The 27,205-nt window shown below is 49.3% G+C and overlaps 1 protein-coding gene across 1 annotated transcript in view; it reads right to left on the bottom strand.

The window, feature by feature from the left end:
- The window catches only part of CHRNB3 (cholinergic receptor nicotinic beta 3 subunit), a 34,401-nt gene extending 8,353 nt beyond the window's left edge, over nucleotides 1-26,048 (bottom strand). Inside the window, exons 1-5 of the mRNA XM_070068626.1 lie at nucleotides 25,810-26,048; nucleotides 17,935-18,086; nucleotides 16,987-17,031; nucleotides 2,293-2,402; nucleotides 1,184-2,066 (exon numbers count right to left, since the gene is read on the bottom strand). Coding sequence (XP_069924727.1) covers nucleotides 1,184-2,066; nucleotides 2,293-2,402; nucleotides 16,987-17,031; nucleotides 17,935-18,086; nucleotides 25,810-25,912 — 1,293 coding nt within the window. The 5' untranslated portion in view covers nucleotides 25,913-26,048. The remainder of the gene's footprint in view (nucleotides 1-1,183; nucleotides 2,067-2,292; nucleotides 2,403-16,986; nucleotides 17,032-17,934; nucleotides 18,087-25,809) is intronic.
- Between the last annotated feature and the right edge of the window lie 1,157 nt (nucleotides 26,049-27,205).

Raw genomic sequence — 27,205 nt, 5'->3', positions numbered from 1 at the left:
AGGCACCTAACACATCATCCACAATACACAGGGTGCTTCAAAAGGTTCATGGAAAATGGAATTAGAAGATAGGTTCATTTTGGTGAAACAAAAATACTGTTTAAATCCATGCATAGCAGTTTTCATAATATGAACTTTTTGGCAATCTTATATGTGTGGATTTCCAATGTTCTGCATCAAAATAAACTTATCTTTTCATCCCGTGGTCCTGCACTTTCCAAAGTGCCCTCGGAGGCTGATTTTTTTCCCAGTGACTTCACTAACAGCGCCCTAAGAAAGCACTGTCAGTCTGGAGTAGAACACTTTCCTCAACATTGAAACAAAATAGAAACATTACCGACCCAAATGGATAAAACCCGATCTCCACGCAAGTACAAAGCTACTATATCTCACTGTGTGCTTCCTGATATGCACATGAAATTAGTTGCAAATGTGTAACCACCGGCCTTCTGACCTTGCATTCTACCCATGGGCACAGCTGCTACAGCTGCAGAAGAGTGGACAGTGCCGAGGGCGGACCAAGGTGAAGACGAGAATCCACCCCACTGGGAAAGGACCCTTGAAGGTCGGAGGCGAGAATGAACATTCGTCGGCTGCTTGCCCAACCCCAAAGCCACAACCACATTTGTTGGGCACCGGATTTCCGTTTTATATTTTATGTCACTCATTCCTCACCAGGAGAATCCTTTGAGGCAGGCTTCAGAAAACTGAAGCTCAGGTTAAGCAGGTGCTTGTCTCAGGTCACCTAGGAAAGGGTAAGGTCTGAACCTAGTGCTGCTTCAAGTCTGAAATCTGCACCCTTCCACCTTAAAAAAATTGTGAAAGCTAAAGAACTGCAGCCTCTTCCTTCAGCAAAACGTATGCTGTGAACACTGGATTTTTATTTTATCTTTTTGGTCTTTTAGTTCTCAGTACCATGAATGAAATGCATTACTAAGACCAGATTGACCAACCTGCCATGTGTAATTGAACTATTTTTAACGGAATTGGGACTAATTATGGAGGAGAGAGCTTGATCTACTATTGTTTTCACTTCTGCTCATTATGCTTTTGTGAACTCCCTCCCAAAAGTTCATACCAGAGTCCCTCCCTCATGCCAGGGCCTGTTTGGTGTAAAGCGGCCCGGCGACAATGTCCCAGCATTCCGTGGTAAGCAGCAGGAGTGTGGAGACCGTGTTCTCACCTGGCTAATGAAATGTTCCTTCTTCACATGCCTTGAAATGTACCTGATGGAATCCGCGGTCTTTTCCAAGAAGGCAACCAGAACTTTCTCTCCATCGCTAATCTCCTTCTGCTTCTTTTTGTGTAGGACTCGCCCTCTCACTGCGGGTTTGCTCTCCTCTTTAGCCGGGAAGGAGTAGCGATCCACCTGGTTCTGCATGCAAAGCAATTTAGGAAGCTTTTGCAGAAATAAGCTCTTCACCCAGGGCGCCATGGGGTGGTAGGTGGACGAGGATCGGTGGTGGACGTTGATCACAAAAACAGTCACGATAATGGACAGGGTCACAAAAATCATAATGAAAAGCAGGTACTCGCCAATGAGGGGGATGACCTTCGATGAAGACGGGATGATTTCCTCAATGACTAAAAGGAAGACCGTCAGCGAGACCAAAACCGATGTGGACAGAGAGAGTTTCTCCCCTTCATCAGAAGGCAAATAGAAGACAAGGACCGTTAGGAAGGACAGTCCGAGGCAGGGGATTATCAGAAAGAGGGTATAAAACAAGGGCAGGCGTCTCAGGACAAAGGAGTAGGTGATGAAAGGGTAGGAATACAGACCGGCCTTTCTGTTTCCCTTCATGCCCTTGGCGTTCAGTATCTCCCATTCTCCGTTATCAAAGAAGTCCTTCCTGTCCACCTGTTCATCGATCAGAATGAGGTCCACCATGGTGCCGTCGTAGGTCCAGGACCCGAACTTCATGGAGCAGTTCTGCCGGTCAAAGGGGAAAAAGGTGACATCCATGGTGCAGGAACTTTTGTAGCTGGCGGGCGGGGTCCACACGATGGTCCCGTTAGCGTTCACGATGACCTTGGTCATGAGGGAGCCTTCAAAACGCCCATCAGCGCTGTGAGGAAAAAACAATTGCCCTGAGCTGCTGAGCTGAGTCCCGACTGGCTTTGGGTTTCTGCCCACCACCATACTCTCCCTATTTTATTATTTCCACCTACGATGTCAAAGAAGATTTTAACAGAAATCATAATTACATTTTGCATAAAGTTGCACATTTCTCACCATTGTTTTGCCCACACGATGCTTATATGACTGATACAGTTTTTTTCTGCGGTACTTACTTTTCAAAGAGAACTATGTCAGGAAGCCAGAGAGATTCTGATGGAACTTTAATGGAGTGGATTCCACCATATTCCTCAGGATTCCAGCGTAACTTGTGGTCTGTCCATTCCTGCATGAAATTAGCATATGACAATTTTATTCTGAACATTCAGTGGATTTACTAAGCTGTCTTGTTAAGAGAGAGAAATTCCTCCAGGTTAGACCTTGTGACCCTACCTGGGGCCTTCACAGTACAACTTGAGCCAGCCTGACCTGTAATCCACCCAGGCTTACACACCTGCCTGTTGGGGATTTCCAAAATGGCTCTATTTACCTCACAATGAAGAAGTTGAGCAAAAAAACGCCATGGATGAATGATCTGTCTTTTCAGTCTATTTCCTCCTGAGAACCAAACAAAGAACAAGCAAGATAGATCTAATCCAGTTTACCCAAGGAGGGTTGGTGCAGTGGTATTTTAGCCTCAGGATAGTGGGTAGAAATGGTTCTGAAACTCTCCCACGAGTCTTGGACAAACAGCCACCCAGGATGGTAATGTGGAGCATCCAGTATCTGCTGCCTTGTCTCGATGACATTAGAATTTTATCCAATGAAAAAGATATATGCTAAGAGCTCCCATCCAAATTCTAATCTGAATTTATGTTGTCAGCTCCCAATTAGTTTTAAATTATATTACTAGTATTGTTAGCTTCCAGATACATACACATTGTTCTTCATGAGGATGGAATTATTCGGCAAATTTTATAGGGGCTGATGGATCCAGATTAATAAGCCTGATCAGCAACTGATTAGATTATGAAGGTGGAGAGGATGATGTATGGATGACCCAGTTATGGTAGAAACGATTTTGGATCCAGAATCTTATGAAATCTTTTATCCCACTCTCCCTGAGTGATGACGTAGGACAATGTTGGGTGGTATTTCGGAAAGTTGGAAGTGGGTGTCTCCCCTGAGGTTTCCAGGGCTCAGAGACATCAGCTGTGTCACTAAAAAGCCAGAAATCAGCAGATGGCTGGTTTCCCTGGAGGAAAAATATCTGGAACTGTGTATGATGCCCGAAGAAGGATGGCGCTACACACCCCAGATGAGACATTGTCTGTCTCAGCCAGTGTTTGTGAGACTTAAGCCTTGGAAAACAAATGCTAAAAGACAGGAGCCTTCCAACAGCTTGAATCTAAGCATAAAAAGATTGCATGGTTGTTTATGGAAAATCAGTCTGAGGAAGGCTGACAATCTAAGAGCCAATCTAATAAAGTATTGAGCACATTTTCCAGTCTCGTGGGCTCCTCTGTTGCCCATTTTGGAAAGCAAATACAATTTCCTCCCTGTGAAGACCATGTCTCCTGCTAAGGAGACTCTATCATCAGCTAAGACTAAGTTTCAGAAGTGTTGGAGACAACATAGCATTTTGTGTTGGTTTCACTTCCTCTTCATTCACTTTTGAGTAGTTTGCTTGCAATGGCAATACCCTCTTTTGTGCACAGATCATGCAGTTACAGAGTCACTGCCCCCATTAAGAAGCCAGAACAGGGGCCAGCGCTGTGGCATAGTGGGTAAAGCCACCGCCTATGGTGCTGGCTTCCCACATGGGCGCCAGTTCAAGTTCCGGCTGCTCTGCTTCTGATCCAGCTCCCTGCTAATGCACTTGGGAAAGCAGTGGAAGATGGCCCAAGTCCGTGGGCCCCTGCACCATGTGGAAGACCCAGAAGAAGCTCCTGGCCCCTGGTTCCTGGCTTCGGATTGGCTGTTACAGCCATTTGGGAGAGTGAATCAGCAGATGGAAGATCTCTATCTTTCTCTCTTTATGTGTATAACTCTGCCTTTCAAATAAAAAATAAATAAGTCTTAAAAAAATAATAGAAGCCAGGAGCCAGCACTCTGGCACAGCAGATGCCCTGGCCTGAAGCGCCGGCGTCCCATATGGGCGCCGGTTCTAGTCCCGGCTGCTCCTCTTCTGATCCAGCTCTCTGCTATGACCTGGAATAGCAGTAGAAGATGGCCCAAGTCTTTGGGCCCCTGCACCTGTGTGGGAGACCTAGAAGAAGCTCCTGGCTCCTGGCTTTGGAGTGGTGCAGCTCTGGCCATTGTGGTCTTCTGGGGAGTAAACCAGCAGATGGAAGATCGCTCTCTCTCTGTCTCTACCTCTCTCTGTAACTGTCTTTCAAATAAATAAATCTTTTTTTTTTTTAAAGTCAGAACAACTTTGTTGCCTACAAAATTTTCCTTATGGTGCCCCCTTGTAATTGGCCCCTTTCACGTCTCCTACTCTTGGCAAACACTGATTTATTTTCTGTTCCTATAACATTGCCTTTCCCAGAACGCCACATGAATGAAATCATAAGGTGGTGCAGTATTTGCTCTTGACATAATTTACTTAGCAACATATCTGGATTCTTCCACGTTGTCTGATCATTCATTTTTTTTTTATAGGCAGAGTGGACAGTGAGAGAGAGAGAGACAGAGAGAAAGGTCTTCCTTTGCCGTTGGTTCACCCTCCAATGGCCGCCACAGCCGGCACGCTGCGGCCGGCGCACCACGCTGATCCGATGGCAGGAGCCAGGTGCTTTTCCTGGTCTCCCATGGGGTGCAGGGCCCAAGCACTTTTCCATCCTCCACTGCACTCCCAGGCCACAGCAGAGAGCTGTCCTGGAAGAGGGGCAACCGGGACAGAATCTGGCACCCCGTCTGGGACTAGAACCCTGTGTGCCGGCGCCACTAGGTGGAGGATTATCCTATTGAGCTGCAGTGTCGGCCGATCATTCACCTTTATCAGTGAGTATATTCCATTGTCTGAAGGTACCACAATTTACATGTCTATTCACTCGTTAGGCTATTTGAATTCTTTCAAGTTTGGTGTAGAGTTTTTTTTTGGGGGGGTGGAATGTGAAATGAATTCTATTTCTCTTAAGTAGCAGTGGGGTGGCTGGGTCATACCAGCATAGCTGATACATGTTTAACTTTGTAGAAAACTGCCTGACTGAATCATTTGGCAACATGTGAGAGTTCTAGTTGTTTGTGTTTTCTCCAACACTTAGTATTCTCACTTTTTTTATTTTAACTACCTGATAACAGATATGAAGTAGATTTCATTACAGCCTTTAAAATGCATTTTCCTAATGATTATTCATGCATCTTTTTATTTGACATTCGTGTGTATCTTTTTTTTAAAAGGGTTTATTTATTTACTTGAAAGGCAGGGTTAGAAAGAGAGAGAGAGAGAGAGACTCTTTTATCCGATGGCTCACTCCCCAGATTGCCTCAATGAACAGATATGCACCAATCTGAAGCCAGGAGCTTCTTCCAAGTCTCCCACATGGGGGCAGGGGCCCAAGGACCTGGGCCATCTTCAGCTGCCTTCCCAGGCCATAGCAGAGAGCTGGATCAGAAGTGGAGCAGCCAGGACCCAAACCAGCGCCCCAACTGGACACCGGCACTGTAGGCGGCGGCCCCACCCACCGCTCCACAGCACTGGCCCCCATATATATCTTAGTGTCAGTTAAATCCCTGGCATATTTTTCAGTCAGGTTGTTTACTTTCTTAGAGTTCTTTATACAATCTGGATACAAGCCCTTTGTCAAAGATTCAAGTTACAAATATTTCTCCTTGTCATGTCTGTTTTTATAAATTCCCTTAACAGCATCGTTCACAAATTCCAACAGTTCATTTTATCAATTTTATCTTTTTAAAGATTTTTAAACATTTATTTGAAGGGCAGAGTGACGGGACGGGGGGACAGAGAGAAAGAGAGAGAGAGAGAGGGAGAGGGAGAGAGAGAGAGAGAGATCTTCCATCTGCAGATTCATTCCCCGATGGCTTCAAGGGCTGCAGCTGGCCCAGGTTGAGGCTGGGAGCCTAGAACTCCATCCGGGTCTCCTTCGTCTACCTAGGAAAGCAGCTGGATGGGAACTGGGGCAGCTGGGACTTGAATCTGCAGCTTGATGTGGGATGCCAGGGTTGCAAGCAGCAGCTTAACCTGCTATGCCACAATACTGGCTACTTCTGGTTTTATGGAATGCATCCTAAGAAATCTTTGCCTATCCTGCAGTCACAATAATTTCTTCACATATCTTATTCTAGAAATTTTTAAATTTGAATTTTACTTTTATTAGGCTAAGATCCATTTTAAATTAATTTTTTATGAAGGTGCAAGTATGGATTAAAGTACTTTTTTTTTTTTTATATATGGGTGTCCAACTGTTCCAGCACCTTTTGGAGAAAATACTGGACATTTTCCATTGAGCTGCTCTTGCACATTCTTCAAAGATGAGTTAACCACACTTGTGTGGTGATCCACTTCTGGCCTCTGCTCTGTTCCATTTGTCTATGTGTGTAGGTCTTTCCAATACCACACCATGTTGATCGGCATAGCTGTATGGCTTATTTTGAAATCCAGTAATTTGAGTCCTCCAATTATGTTCTGCTTTTTCAAAACTCTTCTGCTTATTCTGGTTCCTTTGCATTTCCAGGCTTTTTTTTTTTTTTTCCAAAAATTGTTTATTCATTTACTTAAAGGCGGGATGGGGGGACAAGGCAGGAAAGAGAGAGACACAGAGAAAGAGAGAGAACTTCCATCTGCTGCTTTACTCCCCAAATGCCCACAACAGCCAGGGCTCAGATGGGCCAAAGCCAGGAACCAGGCACTCCCCCCAGGTCTCCCACGCGGGGCACAGGCACACAAGTACTTGAGCCATTGTCTGCTGCCTCCCGGAATGCACTTCAGGGGGAAGCTGGTTGGGAAGCAGAGCTGGAGCTCCGACCCTCAGACTCCAGCATGGGATGTAAACATCCCAAGTGGCATCTCAACCATTGCACCAAACGCCCACCCCTATAAACGTGTTGCTCTCTGCAAAAAACAAACAAAATACAACCCACTAAGATTCTAATTGTGACCAACTGAAACATATAGATCAGTTTGGGGAGAGCCCATATCATAATGTTCAATCTTCTGACCCAGGAATATCCTTTATGTCTGCTTTTATTTAGATCTTTGATTTTCTTTTGTCAGTGCTTTGTACTTTTTCAGCTTATAAATCAATACATTTTTACATCCATGCCTAGGGGCCTGGCGTTGTGGCAGAGAGGGTAAAGCTGTTGCCTGTGACACTGGAATCCCATATGGGCATGGTTTGAGTTCCAGCTGTTCCACTTCCAATCCAGCTCCCTGGGAGGAGCAGTGGAAGATGGCCCAAGTGCTTGGGCCCCTGCACCCATGTGGGAGATCCAGAGGAAGCTCCTGGCTCTTCATTTTGGCCTGGAGTGAAACAGCAGATATAAATTTTATTTATTTATTTGAAAGGCAGAGATAGAGGCAGAGAGAGGTCTCCCATCCTCTGGTTTATGCCCCAGATGGCTGCAATGGCAGGAGCTGAGCTGATTCGAAGCGGGGAGCCAGGAACCTCCTCCAGGTCTCTCACATGGGTTCAGGGGCCCAAGGACTTGGGCCATCTTCTACTGCTTTCCCAGACCACAGCAGAGAGCTGGATCAGAAGTGGAGCAGCCGGGACTCGAACCAGCGTCCATATGGGATGCTGGCACTGCAGGTGGCAGCTTCACCTGCTACGCCACAGCACTGGCCCAAATAAATACCTCTTAATAAATAAATAAACCTAAGTAGTTCGTGTATATTTGTGGGTCTGCTGTGAACAGTCCATAATGTCTTAAAATTTCTAATTGTTCATTCCTAGTATGTAAATGTCCAATTAACTTTTTTTTTCCAGTTAACTTTTATACATTGAACTTGTATCCTGTGACCTTGCTTAGCCCCTTTCGTTTTTGGAGCTTCTTTGGCAGATTTCCCACATAGATAATCATGTCTTCTGCAAACAGAGAGTTTTGTTCCTTCCTTTCCAATCTGTTATTGTTTCTGTTGCCTTAATTCACGGGCTAGGATCTCCATTATGATATTAACTAGCAATAATGAGAGTAGATATTCTTGCTTTGTTCCTGATCATTTAGTTATTCATCATTAACTATCATGTTAGATGTTGATTTTTTGGTAAATTTCCCTTATTAGATTAGGGAAGATTCCTACTATACTTCATTTGCTGATTTTTTTTTTTTCAAATCATGAGTGGAAGCTGCATTTTGTCAAAACTTCTCAGCATCTATTGAGCTTCTCTTTAGCCTTGTAATATTATTTTTCTTCTTTATCATATGACTTTTCGTCTCTGGTCATTTAACATCATGAATTACATTGATCGATTTTTTAAATATTGAACCAGCCTGATATTCCTGGCTAGTCAACATTTGGTTACATTGTATTCTAGTTACATATATTTTTCTTTTTATATTATGCACATAATATATATGTTACAGCATATAGTAACATATTTTATTTAGTTTATATTATTTATAATTATATATTATATTTTATTTAAATCATACTTTATTTGATATTGTACTTTTTCTGTAAGAAAACTTTTGCATAAATGTGCAAAAATTTCTTGTCCCTGCCTCATGAAATAAGAGAAGGCATTGGACAAGGAAAGTTTTGTCCGAATGATTTTCTCGATCGTGTTTGATTTCAAACCAAAATAGGGTTGAGGCTTCCTTGGAAAATGACGAGGGTGAAGAGTGATTTACTCCTTTATGTTTTTGCTGCTGCTCTCTCTCTTTGTGTTGTCACTTTTGGAAAGGGAAAGAGAGGGGTCAACGCTGTGGCATAGGAGGTAAAGCCACCGCCTGCAGTGTCGGATCCCATAAGGGTGCCAGTTCAAGTCCTGGCTGCTCCACTTCCGATCCAGCTCTCTGCTGTGGCCTGGGAAAGCAGGAGAAGATGGCCCAAGTCCTTGGGCCCCTGCACCCACGTGGGAGACCTGGAAGAAGCTCCTGGCTCCGGATCGGTGCAGCTCCAGCCATTGCAGCCAATTAGGGAGTGAACCAGTGGATGGAAGACCTCTCTCTCTCTCTCTCTCTCCCCTCTGTGTAACTCTGACTTACAAATAAATAAATAAATCTTAAAAAAAAAAAAAAGAAAGAAAAGGAAGGAGAGAGCAAGCGAGAGCACTGGTCAACTCCCCAACTGCCCACAACAGCTGGGACTTGGAAGTCGGGAGTGAAGGACTCCACTCAGGGATCCAGGCACTTGAGCCATCACCTGATGCCTCTCGGGATGCAACTTAGCAGGCAGCTGGAATGCAGAACGGGGTCAGGACTCACAATCAAGCACTCTGATATCGGATGTAGGTGTCCTGACCTGTGTCCTAACTCCAGGCCAAACACCTGCCCCATGTGGAATGCTTATTACTCCAGATTAGGAAGCAATGTCTACATAACTACTTAAATGAATTTGCTGAACACTTTAAAGACATTGTTTTTGTTGCTACCGATGATCTCTGTTACTTACTTCCAGAGAAGGACCTGAATGAGGTTGGAGTCAACCCAGAGACTCCCAGCGAGAGGAGCAGGCACTGGAATATTGCTCTGGCTCCTGGAGGAAACCTCATATAAAGCCAAGGCTGTCCCCGGGCTTTTCATATTGTCAAAGGCACTCAGTCCTCCATCTGCTGGTGCCAGGATGGGTTGGGTCTCCTGTCACTTGCAAGCAGAAGGTTCTTGGCTGACCCTGCGAGGAAGCTGATAGCCAGCAGGCAACAGGCTACAGGTGCACAGCCCAGAGTACCAGAGGCAGGTACTGGGGCAGGTGGGCTGCAGCTGTGCCCCACACTCCGGGCCCACTTTTAAAAGGAACGTAGTGAGTTCTGTGCTCAAGTCCAGCCTCCATTTGCAGCAGGAGTGTTGCTGGAGATGCAATCGCCTGCTGTTCTGATCCGAGTTCGTGCATGCCACACAGTGCAAGGCTTGGGCTGGCACCAAGCACAGTGCTGGTCCCTGCTGCCCTGTAGTCCAAGCCTGGAATGAATGGATGGACAGGGAGTGCATTTGCAGTCTCGGGGAGGAGACAGAAAGATCTGGATGGGAAGCAGGATGCGTTTCTGATTTGTAAAGAAAGAGGAGCTCGGCGGGACTTGGGGTCCACAATGACTTTGGTGTACCCCAAAGAGAGAGCACCTTGAGTTCGAGTCCAGAGCCTTGAGTTCTGCACCTTAATTGCCCCTGCCTAGTTGCGCAACTTAGACAAGGTAGGTCACTGACTGCAGCATCTACGCTTCCCCGCGGGCTGGGGAGAGGCATTCCTCACAACCACATATGGCTCTACGGCCAGAGCCAGGGACTCAGGGAGGCACCCTGGGACGTGCCAGGGCAGAGGGGCTCGCCTGGCCCAAGAAGGGGATTCCCGGGCACCAGCATGGCCGTGGTACACACCAGGGGATGGGTGCGCATGGGCCAGTTAGCAGCATCCTGCAGAGGGTTCCAAGCTCAAATGCTCTGTCTCCTTCCCTAAGGAGCTGGGAGATTTTCTGGTCACTTCACTGTTCTCTCTGCCGACCTCTGGAGATTCACGGGCTGTCTCTCCCTTCTTAGAGGAAGAGATTAGAAAGGATGCCTTGCATTTGCACGGTGCGAGCCAGCCCGGCTCTCAGCCCTTCACAAACAGGGGCTCCGTGCTGCAGCCTTGCCTCGGGGTCAGCCGGCTTCTGCAGTCACAGGAGCGCATAGGAGATGAGCGAGCCAAAAAGCAAAGTTCATCCACCACTGGGAAAATGTTCCAAGCCTAGGTTTCTTCATTTGGAAAAGTACAATTTTAAATCCATCTCAAATATAGATCCCCTTAAAATGGTCTTTTCTTGCGTATATTACCTGAGCTATCCCTCGGAAATGTCTAGGTATTATTATGGTGATCCAGAAACAAATTTTAAACCAAAGTCTTAAGGCTTTTTTCTTTACTATAAATAAATTCCTTGAATTATTCCTGCTTTAATTCTAAGACCAGGGCAGAATAAGGAACAGCCATTCCTCACTATTGCCTTGATTCACAGCCTCTCAGAATACCTCTGAGATGTGATTACAGTAGAGGTGAATCCTATGAGGCTGGCGCTGTGGTGCGGTGGGTTGAGCTGGTGCCAGAGTCCCCTACGGGCACTGGTTCAAATCCCGCTGCTCCACTTCTAATCCAGCTCCCTGCTAATGCGCCTGGGAAAAGCAGTGGAGATGACCCAAGTGCTTGGGCCCCTGCACCCACATAAGAGACCTAGAAGAAGCTCCTGGCTCCTGACTTCTGCCTGGCCCAGCCTTGGTGGTTGCAGCCATTTGAAGAGTGAACCAGTAGATGGAAAATCTCTCTCTCTCTTTCTGTAACTCGAAAGAAAGAAGGAAAGAAAGAAAGAAAGAAAGAAAGAAAGAAAGAAAGAAAGAAAGAAAAGAAAGAGCTAAGCTATGCAGTTAAGAAAACAAAAGAAACCCTAAAAGCCAAATTAAAACAGCAACATGACATATTATACATTTCATATAACCCCTAAATCCGTGAGTCACTAAGGCCAAGAAATGTGATTTGTTGTTAAGGCTAAAAGCCTACAAAGGTGGTAAGAGGCCGTGGCATCTCTCGAGAGAGAGATCTACCTTCTGCTGGTTCACTCTCCAAGTGGCTGCGACAGCCTGGGCTGAGCCAGGATGAAGCCAGGAGCCAGGAGCTTCTTCTGGGGTCTCCCACGTGGACCATCTTCTGCTGCTTTTCCTAGGCCTGGATTGGAAGTGGAGCAGCAGGGACATGAACCCATGCCCATAGAGGATGGCGGCCTCGCAGGTGGCGGCTTTTCCTGCTGCACCATGACGCCGTGCCCCACAGCAGTCTTCAGTTCTACTGAAAGGGCAGCTGCCCTGTGAGGCCTCCATCGTGTTTGCTGAACCTCTCGTTGCTCTGGAAGTGTGTTCAGCAGCTGGATGAGCAGCACGGGGAAGACGGGGGCCTTGGCAGGCGCTGCAGCAGCTGTTATCTGCCGAGGGGCTGGGACAGCTGAGCGGACTGTGAGTCTGTTGCAGCAAAGCCAGGGCCATTCAGAGTTGCCTGTTATGTGTTATTTTAATTGTAAATATTTATGGTGCCTGGTGTGATAATTCAGTACATGTGCTCATTCAGCGTGCAGGTCAGTTAGCACTTCTGGCTCCTTAAATTGTTTAACCGAGCAGGCATTGTGGTGCAGTGGTTAAGCCCCTGATTGTGATGCCAGCATCCCACATGGCAGCACCAGTTCCTGTCTCAACTGCTCCCCTTCTTTCTCCCTTCCTTCCTTCCTTCCTTCTTTCCTCTCTCTCTCTCTTTCTTTGTTTCAAGATTTATTTATTTTATTTGAAAGTCAGAGTTACAGAGAGAAAGAGAAAGACACACAGAGAAGAGAGAGAGAGAGAGAGAGAGAGAGAGAGAGAATCTTCCATTTGCTGGTTCACTCCCCCAGATGGCTGTAATAACCAGTGCTGGGCCAAGGCAAAGCCAGGAGCCAAGAGCTTCTTCCAGGTCTCCCATGTGGGTAGCAGGGCCCCAAGCACTTGGGCCATCTTCTGCTGTTTTTCCCAGGCCATTAGCAAGGAGCTGAATTGAAAGTGGAGCAGCCTGCCTGTGATGCTGGCATCCCAGAAAAAAAAAAAAAAAAGGCGGAGTAGCCGGGACAAGAACTGGTACCATATGGGAGGCCAGCTTTGCAAGGCAGCAGCTTAACCCACTACACCACAGAGCCAGCCCCCGGGCTGCTCCATTTCTCTCCAGCTCCTTGCTAATGAACCTAGGAAGGCAGTGGAGGATGATCCAAGTACCTGGGCCCCTACCTCCTATGTGGGAGATCAAACGGAGTTCCTGGATCCTGGCTTCAGTCTGGCCTAGCCCTGGCTATTGGGGCCGTTTGGGAAATGAACCAGCAGGTGGTTCATTGTCTTTGCCTCTGTTTCTCTCTGTCTCTCTAGCTCTCCCCCTCTTGTCATTCTGCTTTCAAATAAACAACAAATAAAAGAATTTGATGAACACTTAATAACTGCCCACATTGATGGGTGCCATCAATATTTGGTGTTCTTATTGCCTCCTTGGCATCCTTGCTCAACAGCCCAGCTCAGCGCCTTAGCTCAGTGCCAGAGCGAGGTAGGCTCTCAGTCGATGCTCACTGGGTGAGTGATTATTCATACAGTGATGCCTAGGCAAAGGGGCAAACACTTGTGTCATTTTAGAAAGGCCAGGCTCGTGCTCCGTTTCCTTGCCAGCAATGCGATGCTCCCAACCTTGAATCTGACGGCGTGGAGTCAGGGCTAGGGCGCTGAGCCCTTTCTCGTGTCGGTTTAATAATAAATTTATGGTTGATAGGGTTTTGATTACGTTGTAGAAGTACAAAGGAGAAGGACAAACGAGTTTGCCAAATAAAATCGATAACATTAAAAATAGCCCCGTGTCGACTTTCTCTGGGTGTCAACTAGACGTGTGATTTTTAAAGGCCCTTGGTTGCGAAGATTGAAGAGGTATGTCTAACTATATCGGAGGAGTACTGTGGAAATAGAGGGTGGAAAATGGCGTGAAATACCAGCATTTCTGCCTCCTGGGCTGCCATGGAACATGCTTTTATTCTGAAAATGGCTGTCATTGGCGGAGTGATCTGAAGCCAGGAGCCAGGCGCCTCCCCAGGGTCTCCCTCATGGGCTCAGGGGCTCAAGCACTTGGGCCGTCTTCCGCTGCTTTCCCAGGCCATAGCAGAGAGCAGCGGGGACTCGAACCGGCACCCATATGGGATGCAGGCGCCACAGGTGGAGGCTCAACCCACAGTGCTGGCCCCTCCCTTGTGGGATTTCTATTTGCTCTGTGAGACTGAAGTAACCATCTCCCCTCCTCAAGGCTTTTAGAGCTTCTTCCAGCAGACCCCATTGTCATTCTCGTGTCAGCACAAGACCTTATAGACACATTCTTTACGGTGTTTATCGTCTGTTTAAGACATTTTTTTTTAAAAGATTTATTTATCTGTTCATTTGAAAGGCAGAGTTACAGAGAGAAAGGGAGAGTCAGAGAGAGAGAGAGAGTCAGAGAGAGAGGAAGAGATCTTCCATCCACTGATTCACTTCCCAAATGGCTACAACAGTTAGGGATGGGCCAGGATGAAGCAAGGAGCCAGGAGCTTCATCCGAGTCGCCCACTTGGGGGCGGGGGCCCAAGCACTCTGGCCATCTTCTGCTGCTTTCCCAGGTGCATTAGCAGGGAGCTGGATTGGAAGTGGAGCAGCCAGGACTCGAGACAGCGCCCATATGGGATGCCGTCGCCACGGGCAGCGGCTTACCTGCTGCACCACAGCGCCGGCGCCACGTGTTTATTGTCTTACATAATTATTTCCTACGAAACTAACAGCACTCCTTCTCCGTGAAGAAGCGCTCACTAGATCCTGCTGCATGCACGGAAGATGGAGTGAATCCCAGCTTCCTCCTCCCCGCAGCGTCTGGTCTGGAATAGACCAACTCCCTGAGCCAGCCGGAGTTCAAGGAATCCAGGACTCAGCGGAGCGGGCAGGACATAGACGACCCCGGGACGGCACCGCCAGGCGCGCAGGCGCCTGCTGTCGGCTCCCTCCTGTCTGAGGCTGGCCGGCCGTCTCTCTGGCAGTCAGATGTCGCTCAGCCGTGTGTCCGTTTGGTCCCTTCAATCCTCCACGCCTCGGTTCCCGCATCTGCGAGGTGGGCGTGATAAGAGGCCCCCACCTCAGCAAGCGGCTGTGAGCGTTAGGAGAGACCATTCTCATGACACACTGGGCGTGCGCCTGGCATTTAGTGAGTGCTAAATAAGTCTCAGGCATTATTATCAGCTGCTCTGGGTCAGAGATGTGTGGGAAACACCAGTGATAAGTTTTTCTAAGCATCCATTGTATCTTGTGTTTCCCTTCCTTTTATTTTCATCCTTTATCTTTCTTGTACCCTTTTAGCTTTAAAAATAAAAAAAAAATTTTTTTAAATAAAAAAAAAAAACAAGTATAATGGAGACATCATGGGGGAGCTCAAATGCCTCCTGTTCCAGGCAGCCTTCCCTGCTTGCCATCCACCCCACAAAGTTTGCCTTTCCCATTTGCTGCCACAGTATGCTATGGCACAGCTCTGAATACTGATGTCCGCCGCAGGCCCCGTCTATGAGTGGCCATGGCTTTGACAAGGCTCAGCAGAGCGTGTGGCTCTGTTCCTCCTATGTTGACTCCTGCTGTGGTTTCTGTCCCTCAGGTCCGACCCTCTTGGGGTTGACATAACTCCTCCTCTCTGAAATCACAAGAAAAGCCAGGGATCAGGGCTAGCACTGCGGCGCAGTAGCTTAAGCTGCTACCTGTGGTGCCAGCATCCCATATGGGTGTGGATTCGAGTCCTGGCTGCCCCACTTCCAATCCAGCTCCCTGCTAACACACCTGAGAAAGCAGAGGAAGATGGCCCAAGTGCTTGGGCCCCTGCAACCCTGTGGGAGACCCAGATGAAGCTCCTGGCTCCTGGCTCCCGCCTGGCCCAGCCTTGGTTGATATGGCCATCTCCAGAGTACAGAAATAAATGGAAGAGTGCTCTCTCTCTCTCTCTCTTTCTCTCTCTCTCTGTAATTCTGCCTTCAAATAAATGAATAAATCTTAAAAAAAAAAATCCAGGGACCTTTATGTGAGAACTGAGTCAGAACAGTGTGCTTGCAGTGGAGAGGTGGGGGGTGGGAAGAAGATACAGTGGGTTGGGTTTATTTTATTGTTGTTAGCTTCCTAAGACCAAGAGTGGATTCTTGGAACCAGCACCATGGCACAAGGGTTAAGCCATGGCCTGCGGTGCTGGCGTCCCATATGAGTGCTGGTTCAAGTCCCAGCTGCTCCACTTCCAATCCAGCTCCCTGCTAATGCTCTTGGGAAAGCAGGAGGAAGATGGGACAGCCTGGTTCCATTCCTAGCTCCATCCTCAATTCCAGCTTACAGCAGCTCAAGAAGTTGAGTCCCACAGGGCCAGCACTGTGACATAGTGGATAAAGCCGCTGCCTGCAGTACTGGCATCCCGATGGGTGCCGGTTTGAGTCCCAGCTGCTCCACTTCCAATCCAGCTCTCTGCTATGGCCTGGGAAAGCAGGAGAAGATGGCCTAAGTCCTTGGGCCCCTGCACTCGCGTGGGAGACCCGGAAGAAGCTCCTGGCTCCTGGCTTCAGACCAGCTCAGCTCCAGCCATTGCAGCCATCTGGGGAGTGAACCAGCAGATGGAAGACCTGTTTCTCTGCCTTTCCTTCTCTCTGTGTGTAACTCTGACTTTCAAATAAATAAATAAATAAATCTTTAAAAAAAGAAGAAGAAGAAAAAGTTGGGCCTCTGCCATTCATGTGGATGACCAAGATTGAATTCCTGGTTCCAGCTGCAGCCTGGCCCAGTCTCAGCCATTGTGAGCATTTGGGGAGTGAACCAGCAGATGGACCCTCTCTCCTCTCCCTCCCTTCCCCCTCCTCTCCCCCTCCCCTCCTCTTCCTCCTCCTCCTCCTTCTTCTCTCTCTCTCTCTCTTTCTCTGTCTCAAATTTTTAAAAAGCTCATGGAAAACGAGTGTTCTGAAATAGTATGCATGGACTTCAGAATTGTTTGCACCACGATACACTTATCTCTTAATTCCACTTCCCAGGAACTTTTACAGGGACCCTCCTCCCTCTACGACCAGGAGCTCCCAGGCCTGCTTTCCAGCACTCACAGAAGCAAATCAGACGACAGATCCTTCGCGGCGTTCCCACACACCTCCCTGAGGAACAGGATAAGCTTCCTAACACAATTATGTTCAGAAACGGTCTTTCTGGATAGGAAAGAATTTAAATGACTGAATTGACAGATAAGATCCTTGGGTTGAAATGTACCTGTTTGAGCCACACGTTCGTTGTCATCAGTTGATTCTTTTCATCCTAAGAAAATGACAGTTAAAAGGACATTGTGGTCAAAGTTAGAGGAAGTTTTGTATCTGGGGGTTTGTCTGAGTCTTACCTTTTGACGGGCAAAGGATTCTCAGTTTGCTCGAAATAAAAATGCAAACAAGTAGCCATTCATGGTGGCAAGGGTTATATGAAGTAAATTTATATAATATTGCATAACCCAGAAGACCCTTCAAGGGTGCAAATACTTGTCTCAAGAGATACCTGTGTTAACTAAATTGATGACTGGCTATGCAGGATCTTCTGGAAGAAATTCGAGGGCATTAGGCCATCGAGGGGTGTGTGTGTGTGTGCACTCGCATTTGTGTGGACAAGGGACTGGGCGTTGTGGGAGGGTTACACTGGAGTTTTAGGGGTTTGCAGCAGGATAATTTTGCTGTAAACTAATTAGTTAACTAATTTCCGCCCCCAAAAACCATCATGGCAGAAATACCAGCCCAACAGGAAAATTAGCAGAGCGCATTCAAGGCGTGAGTGAGTTCAGAAGGGGCAGTGGGATCGCCCAGGGAGAACAGGAATGGCCCTTGCTCCAGGCACTGTCAGCAGAGCCTGCCTCACCCTGGCACGGCCAGAGGAGCTCTGACCACAGAATCCGCCCTGGGCTCCACACGCCCTGCACCCAACCCTGCAGGGGACAAGGGTCCCAGCAGCCTCATCCACCCTCACCAGAAGGTCCTCTGCTCACAGCTCCTTGCTGCAATGGAGCCTCTTGTTTTTCCCTCCATCCTCTCCCTGGCTTCTCGGGCAGATTTTTCTCTCACAGTAAATTATTTTTCAAATGGAAATGCCAGACACAGGGGAAAGAAAAAATCACCCCGGGCTCACCAGCGGGATAAGGAAGCATGTTCTCTTTAGCGGGGTGCCAGGATCACTCACCACGTCCACCAGCTGGGATATTTTCAAGCCGAAATGTACTTTTATGGTGTCGTTGGAATGCAGTACCGGGCGAACCCATTTCTGGTATCCTTGGAATAAATGCCTGAGTAGGGCGTCTTCGTTTTCAGCCATTGAACTGAATCCTGCAGTGGCTGCAAGGATCGCCAGGGAGCTGAATTAATGGCTGGCCAAAATCACGTATCACTAGCAGCCTAATTCAGCAAAGGCGGCTTTGAGCAGATGAGGGTTTTCTTGCGCCTCGCCAGCCCCACGTATGCTCAGCTCAAAATAGAATCTGTATCTCACCCACAGCCTTACTCTCTCACTGCAGGCTTCCCATCGCGGAGTCGACGCCTGGATCCCAAAGGATCCTCACGCTCTCTAGCCACTCCCTTCCCCTCTACCTCGGGTCTCATCTGCAGTGCCCACAGGCTCTGCCCACCTCTGTTTCTTGAATTCCTTCTTCTGTTCTCCTGTCATGGTTTGTTGTGTCGGAAAGACGTAGCGTCCATCTGCTGCTTCACTCCCCAAATACCTGCAATAACTGTGATCAACCCTGGCCAAATCCAGGACCTGGGAACCTAATCCGGGTCTCCTACATGGGTGGCAAGAACCCAGCTAATGGAGCCGTCACCACCACCTTCCAGAAAGCTGGAGCTAGGCGTGAAGGCAGGGATCAAATCCAGGTACTCCAATTTTTGAGGCAGGTGCTTTAACCACTAGGCCAATTGCCCACCCCAGGTGCTCATTTCAAATGCAAGGAGTCTTCAAAAAGTTCGTGGGAAATGTGTATTATGAAAAAGCTAGGCATGGATTTCAAAATTTTTCTGCAGCAAAATGTTTATATTTTAATTTCATTTTTCCACAGCTATTTAAAATACCCATGTGCGTTGAATGAGTGAACCAGTGAAGGGAAAGTGGGGCCATTTTTCGTACATTCAGTCCATTTTCCCTGTGCACCTGTTTCAAGCCCTTGCTATTCTCCTGCCCGCCTCCTGGGGAAATGGTCCCTTACCATGCCCTTCCTTGCTCAGCAACCAGGTTCTAACCCTTCTCAGCCCCCAAAAGCTCAAGAGCCCAAGGAACACCCTCACTGCCGGCTTTCAGCCTCAAGTTCAGGGCAAGGCTTGGGAACGCAGCCTATAGATGATATTTTTTTTCTTTCTAGTGCTGTGCTACCTAATTTAAAACAGGGAAACTCATTCTATTTTAGTGTAGCCCTCTTGTAGCCTCAAGCAACTCACTCTACACCATATGTTTTACCAGATAAAATGTGTTTTTTTTTTTTCTCACTGAGAGACGTATGAGGGGGCTTCAAAACATTTGTGTGTGGGGGGAGTCCACATCCCATTTTGGAGGACCTGGGTTCTATCCCTGGCTTTGCTTCTGGTCCAGCCTCCTGCTGCTGCAGACCCTCGGAGCATTTTGAAGCATTCGATGGGCATTGTCCTCTAGGTCTGCCCAATCAAGATCCAAAGATTCTTACTAAGAAAAAATGTAAAGTAGCCTCTTCCCCTCCCCCTCCCCAGGCATATGCCGTCTCCATCAGCTTCACCAAGGTAGCAGTGATGAGAGACTCAAGCCGGCGCCGCGGCTCACTAGGTTAATCCTCCGCCTTGCAGCGCCGGCACACCGGGTTCTAGTCCTGGTCGGGGCGCTGGATTCTGTCCCAGTTGCCCCCTCTTCCAGGCCAGCTCTCTGCTGTGGCCAGGGAAGGCAGTGGAGGATGGCCCAAGTCCTTGGGCCCTGCACCCATGGGAGACCAGGAGAAGCACCTGACTCCTGCCATCGGATCAGCGCTGTGCGCCGGCCGTGGCGGCCATTGGAGGGTGAACCAACAGCAAAAGGAAGACCTTTCTCTCTGTCTTTCTCTCTCACTGTCCACTCTGCCTGTCAAAAAAAAAAAAAAAAAAAAAAAAAAAAAAGATGCAGCCATTCACAGACCCTCAGGGAAGGGGGCGGGGCCGAGGTGGGTGGGGTTCCCGCCTGCCACGCCCCTTCCTTTTCCTGGAGAAATCTGCAGTGCCCTGTCGCTCCCGCTGCATTTCCAGCAGAGGGCGCTGAAAAGCAGGTGCCCTGGATGGCTGGGGGGGGGGGGTGGGCAGCGGGTTGTGCAGGGTCCTGCATCCTTCCCAGAAAGGCGAGGGAGGAGGGGGCTGACAGAAGTGCTGGGGGCCGGGGGCGGAGGGCGGGGTCACCCGTGCCTGGGCCCTCTCCTCCCACCCCAGCCCTTGCTGAGTGCAGTGCTCTGAGTCCACTTCCGCCACCTCCTGCCTCACAGGTCCCTTTGCTCATACCTGAGGGGTCTGCTGTATTTTGTTTTATTTTTAATTATTTATTTGAAAAGCAGAGAGACAGAGGGACAGACAGAAGTCTCCCAGTGGGCAGGTTCACTCCCCCAAATGGCGGCAACAACCAGGAGCCAGCAACTCCATCCGAGCCTCCCAGTTGGGTGGCAGGGACCCAATCCCTTGAGCCAGTCCTGCTGCCTCTCAGTGCACACCCCCGGGAAGCTGGATCAGAAGTGGAGACAGACTCAACACAGGCTCCCTGATCCGGCATAGCTGATAAACAGCGTCCTAGCTCCCAATGCCTGCCCCGTCTGTCCACGCCCCTGGTTTCCCCTTCACTAAGTTGGGTCTTTGCTCCAATGCCACCTCTTGGAAGAGCTCATACAAGCTATTTTCAAAATGCTCATGAAAAGGCATATTATTTAAAAAAAAAAACTGTACCTGGATGTAAAAATTATTTTTGCACCAAAATAAACTGATCGTTCAATTCCATTTTCCCACAAACTTTCTGAGGTATGCTGGGAGCAGCTGAGTTAACATCCACTTGAGGAGCAGTGCTGGCTTTTGGCTTTTGGTCTTGGCTTTTGGTCTGCTGAGCAGTGCAAGTATCTAGAGTCCTAGGGTCAGAGCAGAACTGCTCAGGGAAGAGGGAAGCGAAGAGGACTCTGTTGGCCACGCTCCCTGGTGGCCTCCCCTTGCACCAGACAGCCCCTCCTCCACAGGAGAAATACTGTTTGAAAGGCACTTGCCAGCTTTCTCCTGCAGTGACAAACACCATGGACTGAATGGTTTATAATGGAAGAGGATGGAGTCGGAGATGAAGAGGCCGGCCTCTGGTGAGGGCCCACTGGCTGCTTCATACACGGCAAAGGGGAAAAGAGGGGCCCAATTCCCAGGCGTAGGGACCCCACCTCCCAACACCTCTGCAGTGGGGCCCGTGTTCAGTCCCTGGCAGCTCTCTCGCTCAGATCCTGCCTGTGCCCTGCCCCACAGCCAGCCTCCCTTGTTCCTTGGCCACATCTGCTGATTTTATTCAGCCAGTTGCCTGGCGGGGGTGGCCTGTGACGCACTTGTGAGGCACAAGTGGGAGCCCCGGGGCAGGGTGTACAGGAAAGATAATGAAAGAGGACGGACTTGTTCTGGGGTATCCACTCCCTCCTTCCTGGAACCAGGGCACAATGTCCAGATATTTCCCACCCCGATGCACCCATTACTGCCCAGGTTCAAGCATCGCATGAGCCTGATAAAAGAGACAGACAGGAGACCCCTGTCAGCACTCAACTGCCTGCCTGCCGATTCCTTGGTGTGTGAGGACAATCACGGCCCCTTAGGCACTGCGTTGGGCGCAGTCCTGACCGTGTGAGCACCAGCTTGTCAGCTGCCAACGGTGCCAACGTGCCGGATTCCTCAAGAGCCCTTGTGCCCAAGCTCAGCCCAATTTGGCACAAATCACTTAACACAGCACCTCAACAGTGGATGGAGACACTCCTAGGAGGCTGAGAACAAATGGATTATGTCTGAACAGACACGCATGCACACGCGTAAGCACACAGGTGCCTTAGTTCAGACAACTCTGAGTCATGGGAGCTCCGACAGACTTCCTGCAGAAGAGTAGGGAGTGTACCCGTGACCTTCCTGGCATTTGATTGGAATGAAGTTGGGGGTGAGGAGGTCTGAATTATGACCTTGACGTCCCCAGCAGTGCCATCGCACAAGTGGCATGTAGAAGGGAAAAGGGTGCACTGTGACCCTGGTCATCCATGTCAGAAGCGGGACTTCTTGTCATCGGTATCCAGGAAGGAAAAGCACACACCTGTCCCAGCTGTGTCGCCGGGAACCACACACTAAAACCCTGCCTCCCAGGATTGGAGACAGGGGTCTGTAAGGAGGCACAGAGGAACAGCCGTGTGGGGTGCAGCAAGAAGACAGCTCCTGGCAGGCTACGGCAGGAGCCGCCACCAGAAGCTGACAGTGCTGGGGCCTTGAGTCCAGCCCCCAGATCTGTGAGCAGCCACACGTCTGTGGTTCAAGCCCCTGGCTGAGGTGTTCTGTCTCAGCAGCCGGAGTGCACTAACGTTTTGAGAGAAGCAGACCTCTCCAGAGAAAGAGCCGAAAGTTCCCAGGAGATGCGCACTATGAAGAAATGATGCATAGATGTGGAAGTTTTGGGTTTTTTTTTTTACAACTTTCTTTTTTTAATTTTTGGGGCCGGCACTGTGGCGTATCACATAAAGCTGCTGGCTGCAGTGCCAGCGCTCCATGTGGGCACCAGTTTGAGTCCGGCTGCACCACCTCCCATCCAGCTCTCTGCTGTGACCTGGGAAAGCAGTAGAAGATGGCCCAAGTGCTTGGGCCCCTGCAGCTACATGGGAGACCTGGAAGAAGACCTGGCTCCTGGTTTCGGATCAGCACAGCTCTAGCCGTTGTGGCCATTTAGGGAGTGAACCAGCAGATCCAGTGGACAGAGGACCTTTCTGTCTCTCCCTCTCTCTGTCTATAACTTTACCTCTCAAATAAATACATAAAATCTTTAAAAAATAAAGCAAAAATCACTCTAGTGCCTCAGACAATGTGAATCTGAAACCACACAGCAAACAGCACTAGACTGGTCTCAGGGAGGTGCTTGGCACATCTGTCCCCTTTGCTGCAGCGACATCCGGCCCCGAGGGCTTTGTCCAGGGACCCTGCTCCTGGGCACTGCCCTGTGGGTGCTTTCCTTGGAGGCAGACATCCAGTGCTTCCCAGTGACAGCGGGCACCTGCCTCTGGTTTGACCACAGTCTCCCCCCTTCCCTTAGTGTGAGTCCTGCACACGCACAAACACAATGCTCACATGCACAGGCACACGGCGTCCTCAGAGGATGTTTGCAGCCTCTTTGAGCTTTTCACCTGTCTTAGGTGGGGAAGAAATGTTGTTGCTCCCCCGAAACCCTGTCCATCTACCTCCCCTCTCCTCCCCTCCCCTCCCCTCCCCTCCCTTCCCCTCTCCTCTCCTCTCCTTCTTCTCCTTGCAGAATCTGTTCCCGGTTTCTTTGCCGAACAGTTGCCTTTGGGGCCACACAGGCAGCTCCACAGCCAGAGGAAGAACCAGGGGCCGTGCAGGCAGCGGCCACCCAGGGCCGTTTATTTCCTGCTCCTGGAGCCAGACTGTGAAAGTTCTCCAAGGGAGCGCGTTGCTCTGGGCTCAGAATGCACCATCTCTTGCCAAACCCATCACGTATCAGAGCAAGAATCCAACAAATATTCCCCTGGCCCCAGGAGGCACTAGACTCGGAGACCTGCGTGTGATCTGGTTCTGACTTCAGGCTGCGTGATCCGCACTAAAACCCGCTGTCTCCCCGGTAAAAAGAGGGAGGGGTCGCTGCTGAGGCCACCGGCGGCGCATGCGTCCTGGGCCCTCAGGACTTTTTTGTGTCCAAGAGACAGCCACGCAATGTGGCCGGAGATAGTTCCTGCTGCAAAGATGCAAAAAGGAGCCCGGGCTGATGGTGCAGCTGATGAGCTGAGTGACCGCTCCATGGTAAGGGAGAGGGCGCCCCGCTGACGGGGGGCTCAGACCACCTCGAGTTAGGGGGACTCGCAGCAGGCAGGTTAGGGCTCCGCATGAGGTGTCCGGGGCCAGTGCGAGACGGGGAAGTTGTCCTTTGGAATCCAGGACATGACCTTTTGGTCTCATTGTTCCTTCACTGAGGCTCTCTGATAACTTCTGCTGCCTCCCTGCCCGCCCCGCCCCCCAACATCAACACCCGCACTCTGCAGGGACTTGAGAACCACACCCCTAACACTGAATAAACAACTGATAGATAGCAGTAAGAGGTGAAAGTCCGGGCTTTTTATGGTGTTGTCAAACAGAATAGCTCTTTGTTGTTGTTATTGTTGTTGTTATTTATCATTAGCCAGGAGATTAAAGAAATAATTGAAGAATCTTAAGCTTCAGTAAGGGTGATTAGGAGATGCACATTTTTGTATATTATGGTTTTTGTTTTCAATTAACACCCGGTTCAAAAAAAAAATTCCTACCACAAATACGGAAGCCCTTGCTGTTAACACCCGGAGTTAGCCCTTGGAGGGAAATCAGATAATAAATATTTCATGGATTCTTGCTGGGGCGAGAGCATATTGAATTAACTCTGGCTTATTCCCTTGCACACCCCCACATCGTCGGATCATTCCTGGGACACAGCAGACGCCCAATACATATACAGCATGAATTAGACAAATGTCATCTGGAAGTGAGGGTGGTAGGAAGGTGAGGAGACACACCTCCTGCTCTCTGGGAGCAGAGCAGACCAAGTGTGTGAGAGAGGGAGGCACAGAGGCACCAGAGTTCAGGGAACAGGCCACCCCTTGTCACTTGACAAAAGTTGTTCTGAGTAATTTACACACAACTTGCTAAGGCTGAAGAATCTCAGGCAACTAGAAGTATGCATGCTATGGGAGATGTAGTATAGCGTGTTAGATTCAGGACCCATGTGTGAGAGATGTAGGCAGGCCAGGGTACGGCCCAATCTCCAGCAGCCTCCATGATGGAGTGTAAGTGCTGGGCTCATGTCAACCCGCACTCCTTCCTGTCATAGCAGGAGAGGGGCTGGGCCACCGCTGAGCCCACGGCATTTGTGAGGTCTGTAGAGCAAAGAGTAGTGAGAACCGATTCTTTCCAAACAGATAGAATGCCCCGGTAAGTTCAGGCAGGAAAGTGTCGGAACCAGGTACGTTAATCTTGGGTGAAGACACAGGTTTTTCCACTGGAAAACTGCAGTCATCCAATGTGGCAAAAATACGATGTGAAAATATAAATGCAAAAAGTACACTGCTCTCACCATCCGGCTCCTGGCTTTAGGTGATTTCTGGTTCAGTGAGAAGAGCTTTCTGTTTCCAAGTTACGTAAAAAAGGAGCAGATTCCAGACCCCAGAGAACTAGCAGGAGCAAATCACCAGCATCACTGAACCTTCTCACCCAGTTTCCTTCCTCTTTCCTTTTACTTGTTCTCTTTCTCTACCAAAAGTCCCTCTCTTTTGGTTAGATAACAGTCACGCGAAACACTCAGCTGTGCATAGACATTATATATATGTGTGTGTGTATGAATATATATATATATACATTCATTGTGATATACCAAAATACCAAACTTAACCCGTGTGCACAAAATTATTGAAACACAGGCCTACAGGCCACATTGGATGAAATTAAATAACCACACTCAGGTATCACCGTCACTAGTGGTTGTGACATACAAGTGTGGATATAGGAAAGTTATGTACGAAGCAGTCAAGCCATCCACTCTCCGACATCCCGTGCATTCAATGACATTTTCCCATCTGACATCTTCCTGCCAAGCTCCTAAGGACTCAAAAGGGTAGCACAATAAATGACAAAAACAGAAACATGGAATGTGTAGACACGGCTCCTTGGGCACTGTGCGAATTTCCCAGCCTCACTCGATTTAGCCACACTTTGCAGCTTCGTCTTAACGCTGTCTGCGAATCACATTCTCCAGTTCTAACGCTGTCCGCCGCATACTGCTGCCTCCTCTGCTCACACAGTTCTACCACTGCCGTTTTACTCTCTTGGAGCTTGAGCTTACCCGAGGTAGGGGTGCCGAGGACAGCCAACACCAGCACAACACCCGTGAGCACCATGGCATCCAGGCGAGAAGGACTGGGCACTCCTTTTGAACAACAGATCATTTCCACCGGAACAAGAGGCTCTGAAAAGCAACCGCAGCAGCTCCGCGTCTGGCTTGGTGTACGACCCCGGGGGGACGCAGGACGCCGGGCTCTCAGAGCTCCTGGCTTCAGCGCGGGCTCTGCAAGTGTTCGCACAGATTCCCCAGGGCAGCTGGCAGACTGAACGTCCGCCCCGAGCCTCTGGGTCCTAACTCCTGGCTTTCCGTGGGAGATGAAGCCGGATGTCTTCTCAGTGCCCTGCAGTGTCTTTCAGGTTTGAGAACTTGGGAAGGGGGCAAGAGGGGCAGTGGGACGGTTGTATTTAACGACACCCACCAGAAAGATGAGCCGCAAGTTTCTCACACATTTATTCTCCCTTTTCATTTTGCACCTGCAGCTTCAGAATAATGAGCTTGCTCTTGCCTGCCTCACCTGACATCCACAGTTTCTCTGCTGCTCCCAGCACCCTCTGGGACCCTCCCCCTCCCCCAGCCCGAGCACACTTCCACAGGAGAGGCTGGGGCGGGAGTGCCACCTTATTCTGTTTCACTTGGGACACTTGGGGAACAGGTGACCAGATTTCAACTAGGTCAGTGAGGCCCACACCCCGTGGGCCCTGAAAAATTAAATGCAAAGCTGATGCAAGGCCTACTGTAGACGGAGGGTTAGAGACAGGGGTGGGTGACAGCCAGGAGAAACCCGGAACACGGAGCACACACCGGGTACATGTGGGTCGGAGTGAGTCCGGTTAAAAAAATTTCTCGATGACATCTCATTAAACCTCCAGTGGGAGCCACCAGCAATTCTCAGACCCCCAAGCAGTGCCCAGGATGGAAGTATCCTGTAACAGGATGAGTCCCGGCCTGGAAGTGGAGAAACTGAGCTCTGGACGCCTCGGTCTGTCCTTAAGCCCTGCCTCCCCCGTGGTGTGAGCAGAATGTGGCCCTGGACTCATGCAGGAACAGGGATCCCAAAGTCACGAGCTGGCAGTACTGGGAGAGTGGAGCCCAAGACAGTTAGCGTGTGGTGGAGGCAGGTCCTCCTGGGAGGCCCTGAGGCCACTAGGGACCTGCTCTCACAGGCCTGTGTGTGAGGCGAGGGGGTAGACTAAGCCTCCACCTGCAGAGACCTCAGGTCATCTCAGACTCTGGGAGAGCAGGCACCCGACCAGCCCAGGAGCACAGGTTGCCTTTGGAAGCTTCTGCAAACACGGGAGTGTGGGGGAACCAGGCAGGGAGCACAGCACGCATTCGAATCCCCAACATGCATCCTGTTCCCGGCCAGCGTGAACTCACTGCCTCCCTGTTTTCCAGC

Source organism: Oryctolagus cuniculus, chromosome 2 (assembly GCF_964237555.1).
Source record: "Oryctolagus cuniculus chromosome 2, mOryCun1.1, whole genome shotgun sequence".
NCBI lineage: Eukaryota > Metazoa > Chordata > Mammalia > Lagomorpha > Leporidae > Oryctolagus > Oryctolagus cuniculus.
Note: the sequence above shows the minus strand (reverse complement) of the source record. Positions and strands in the feature narration are given on the sequence as shown.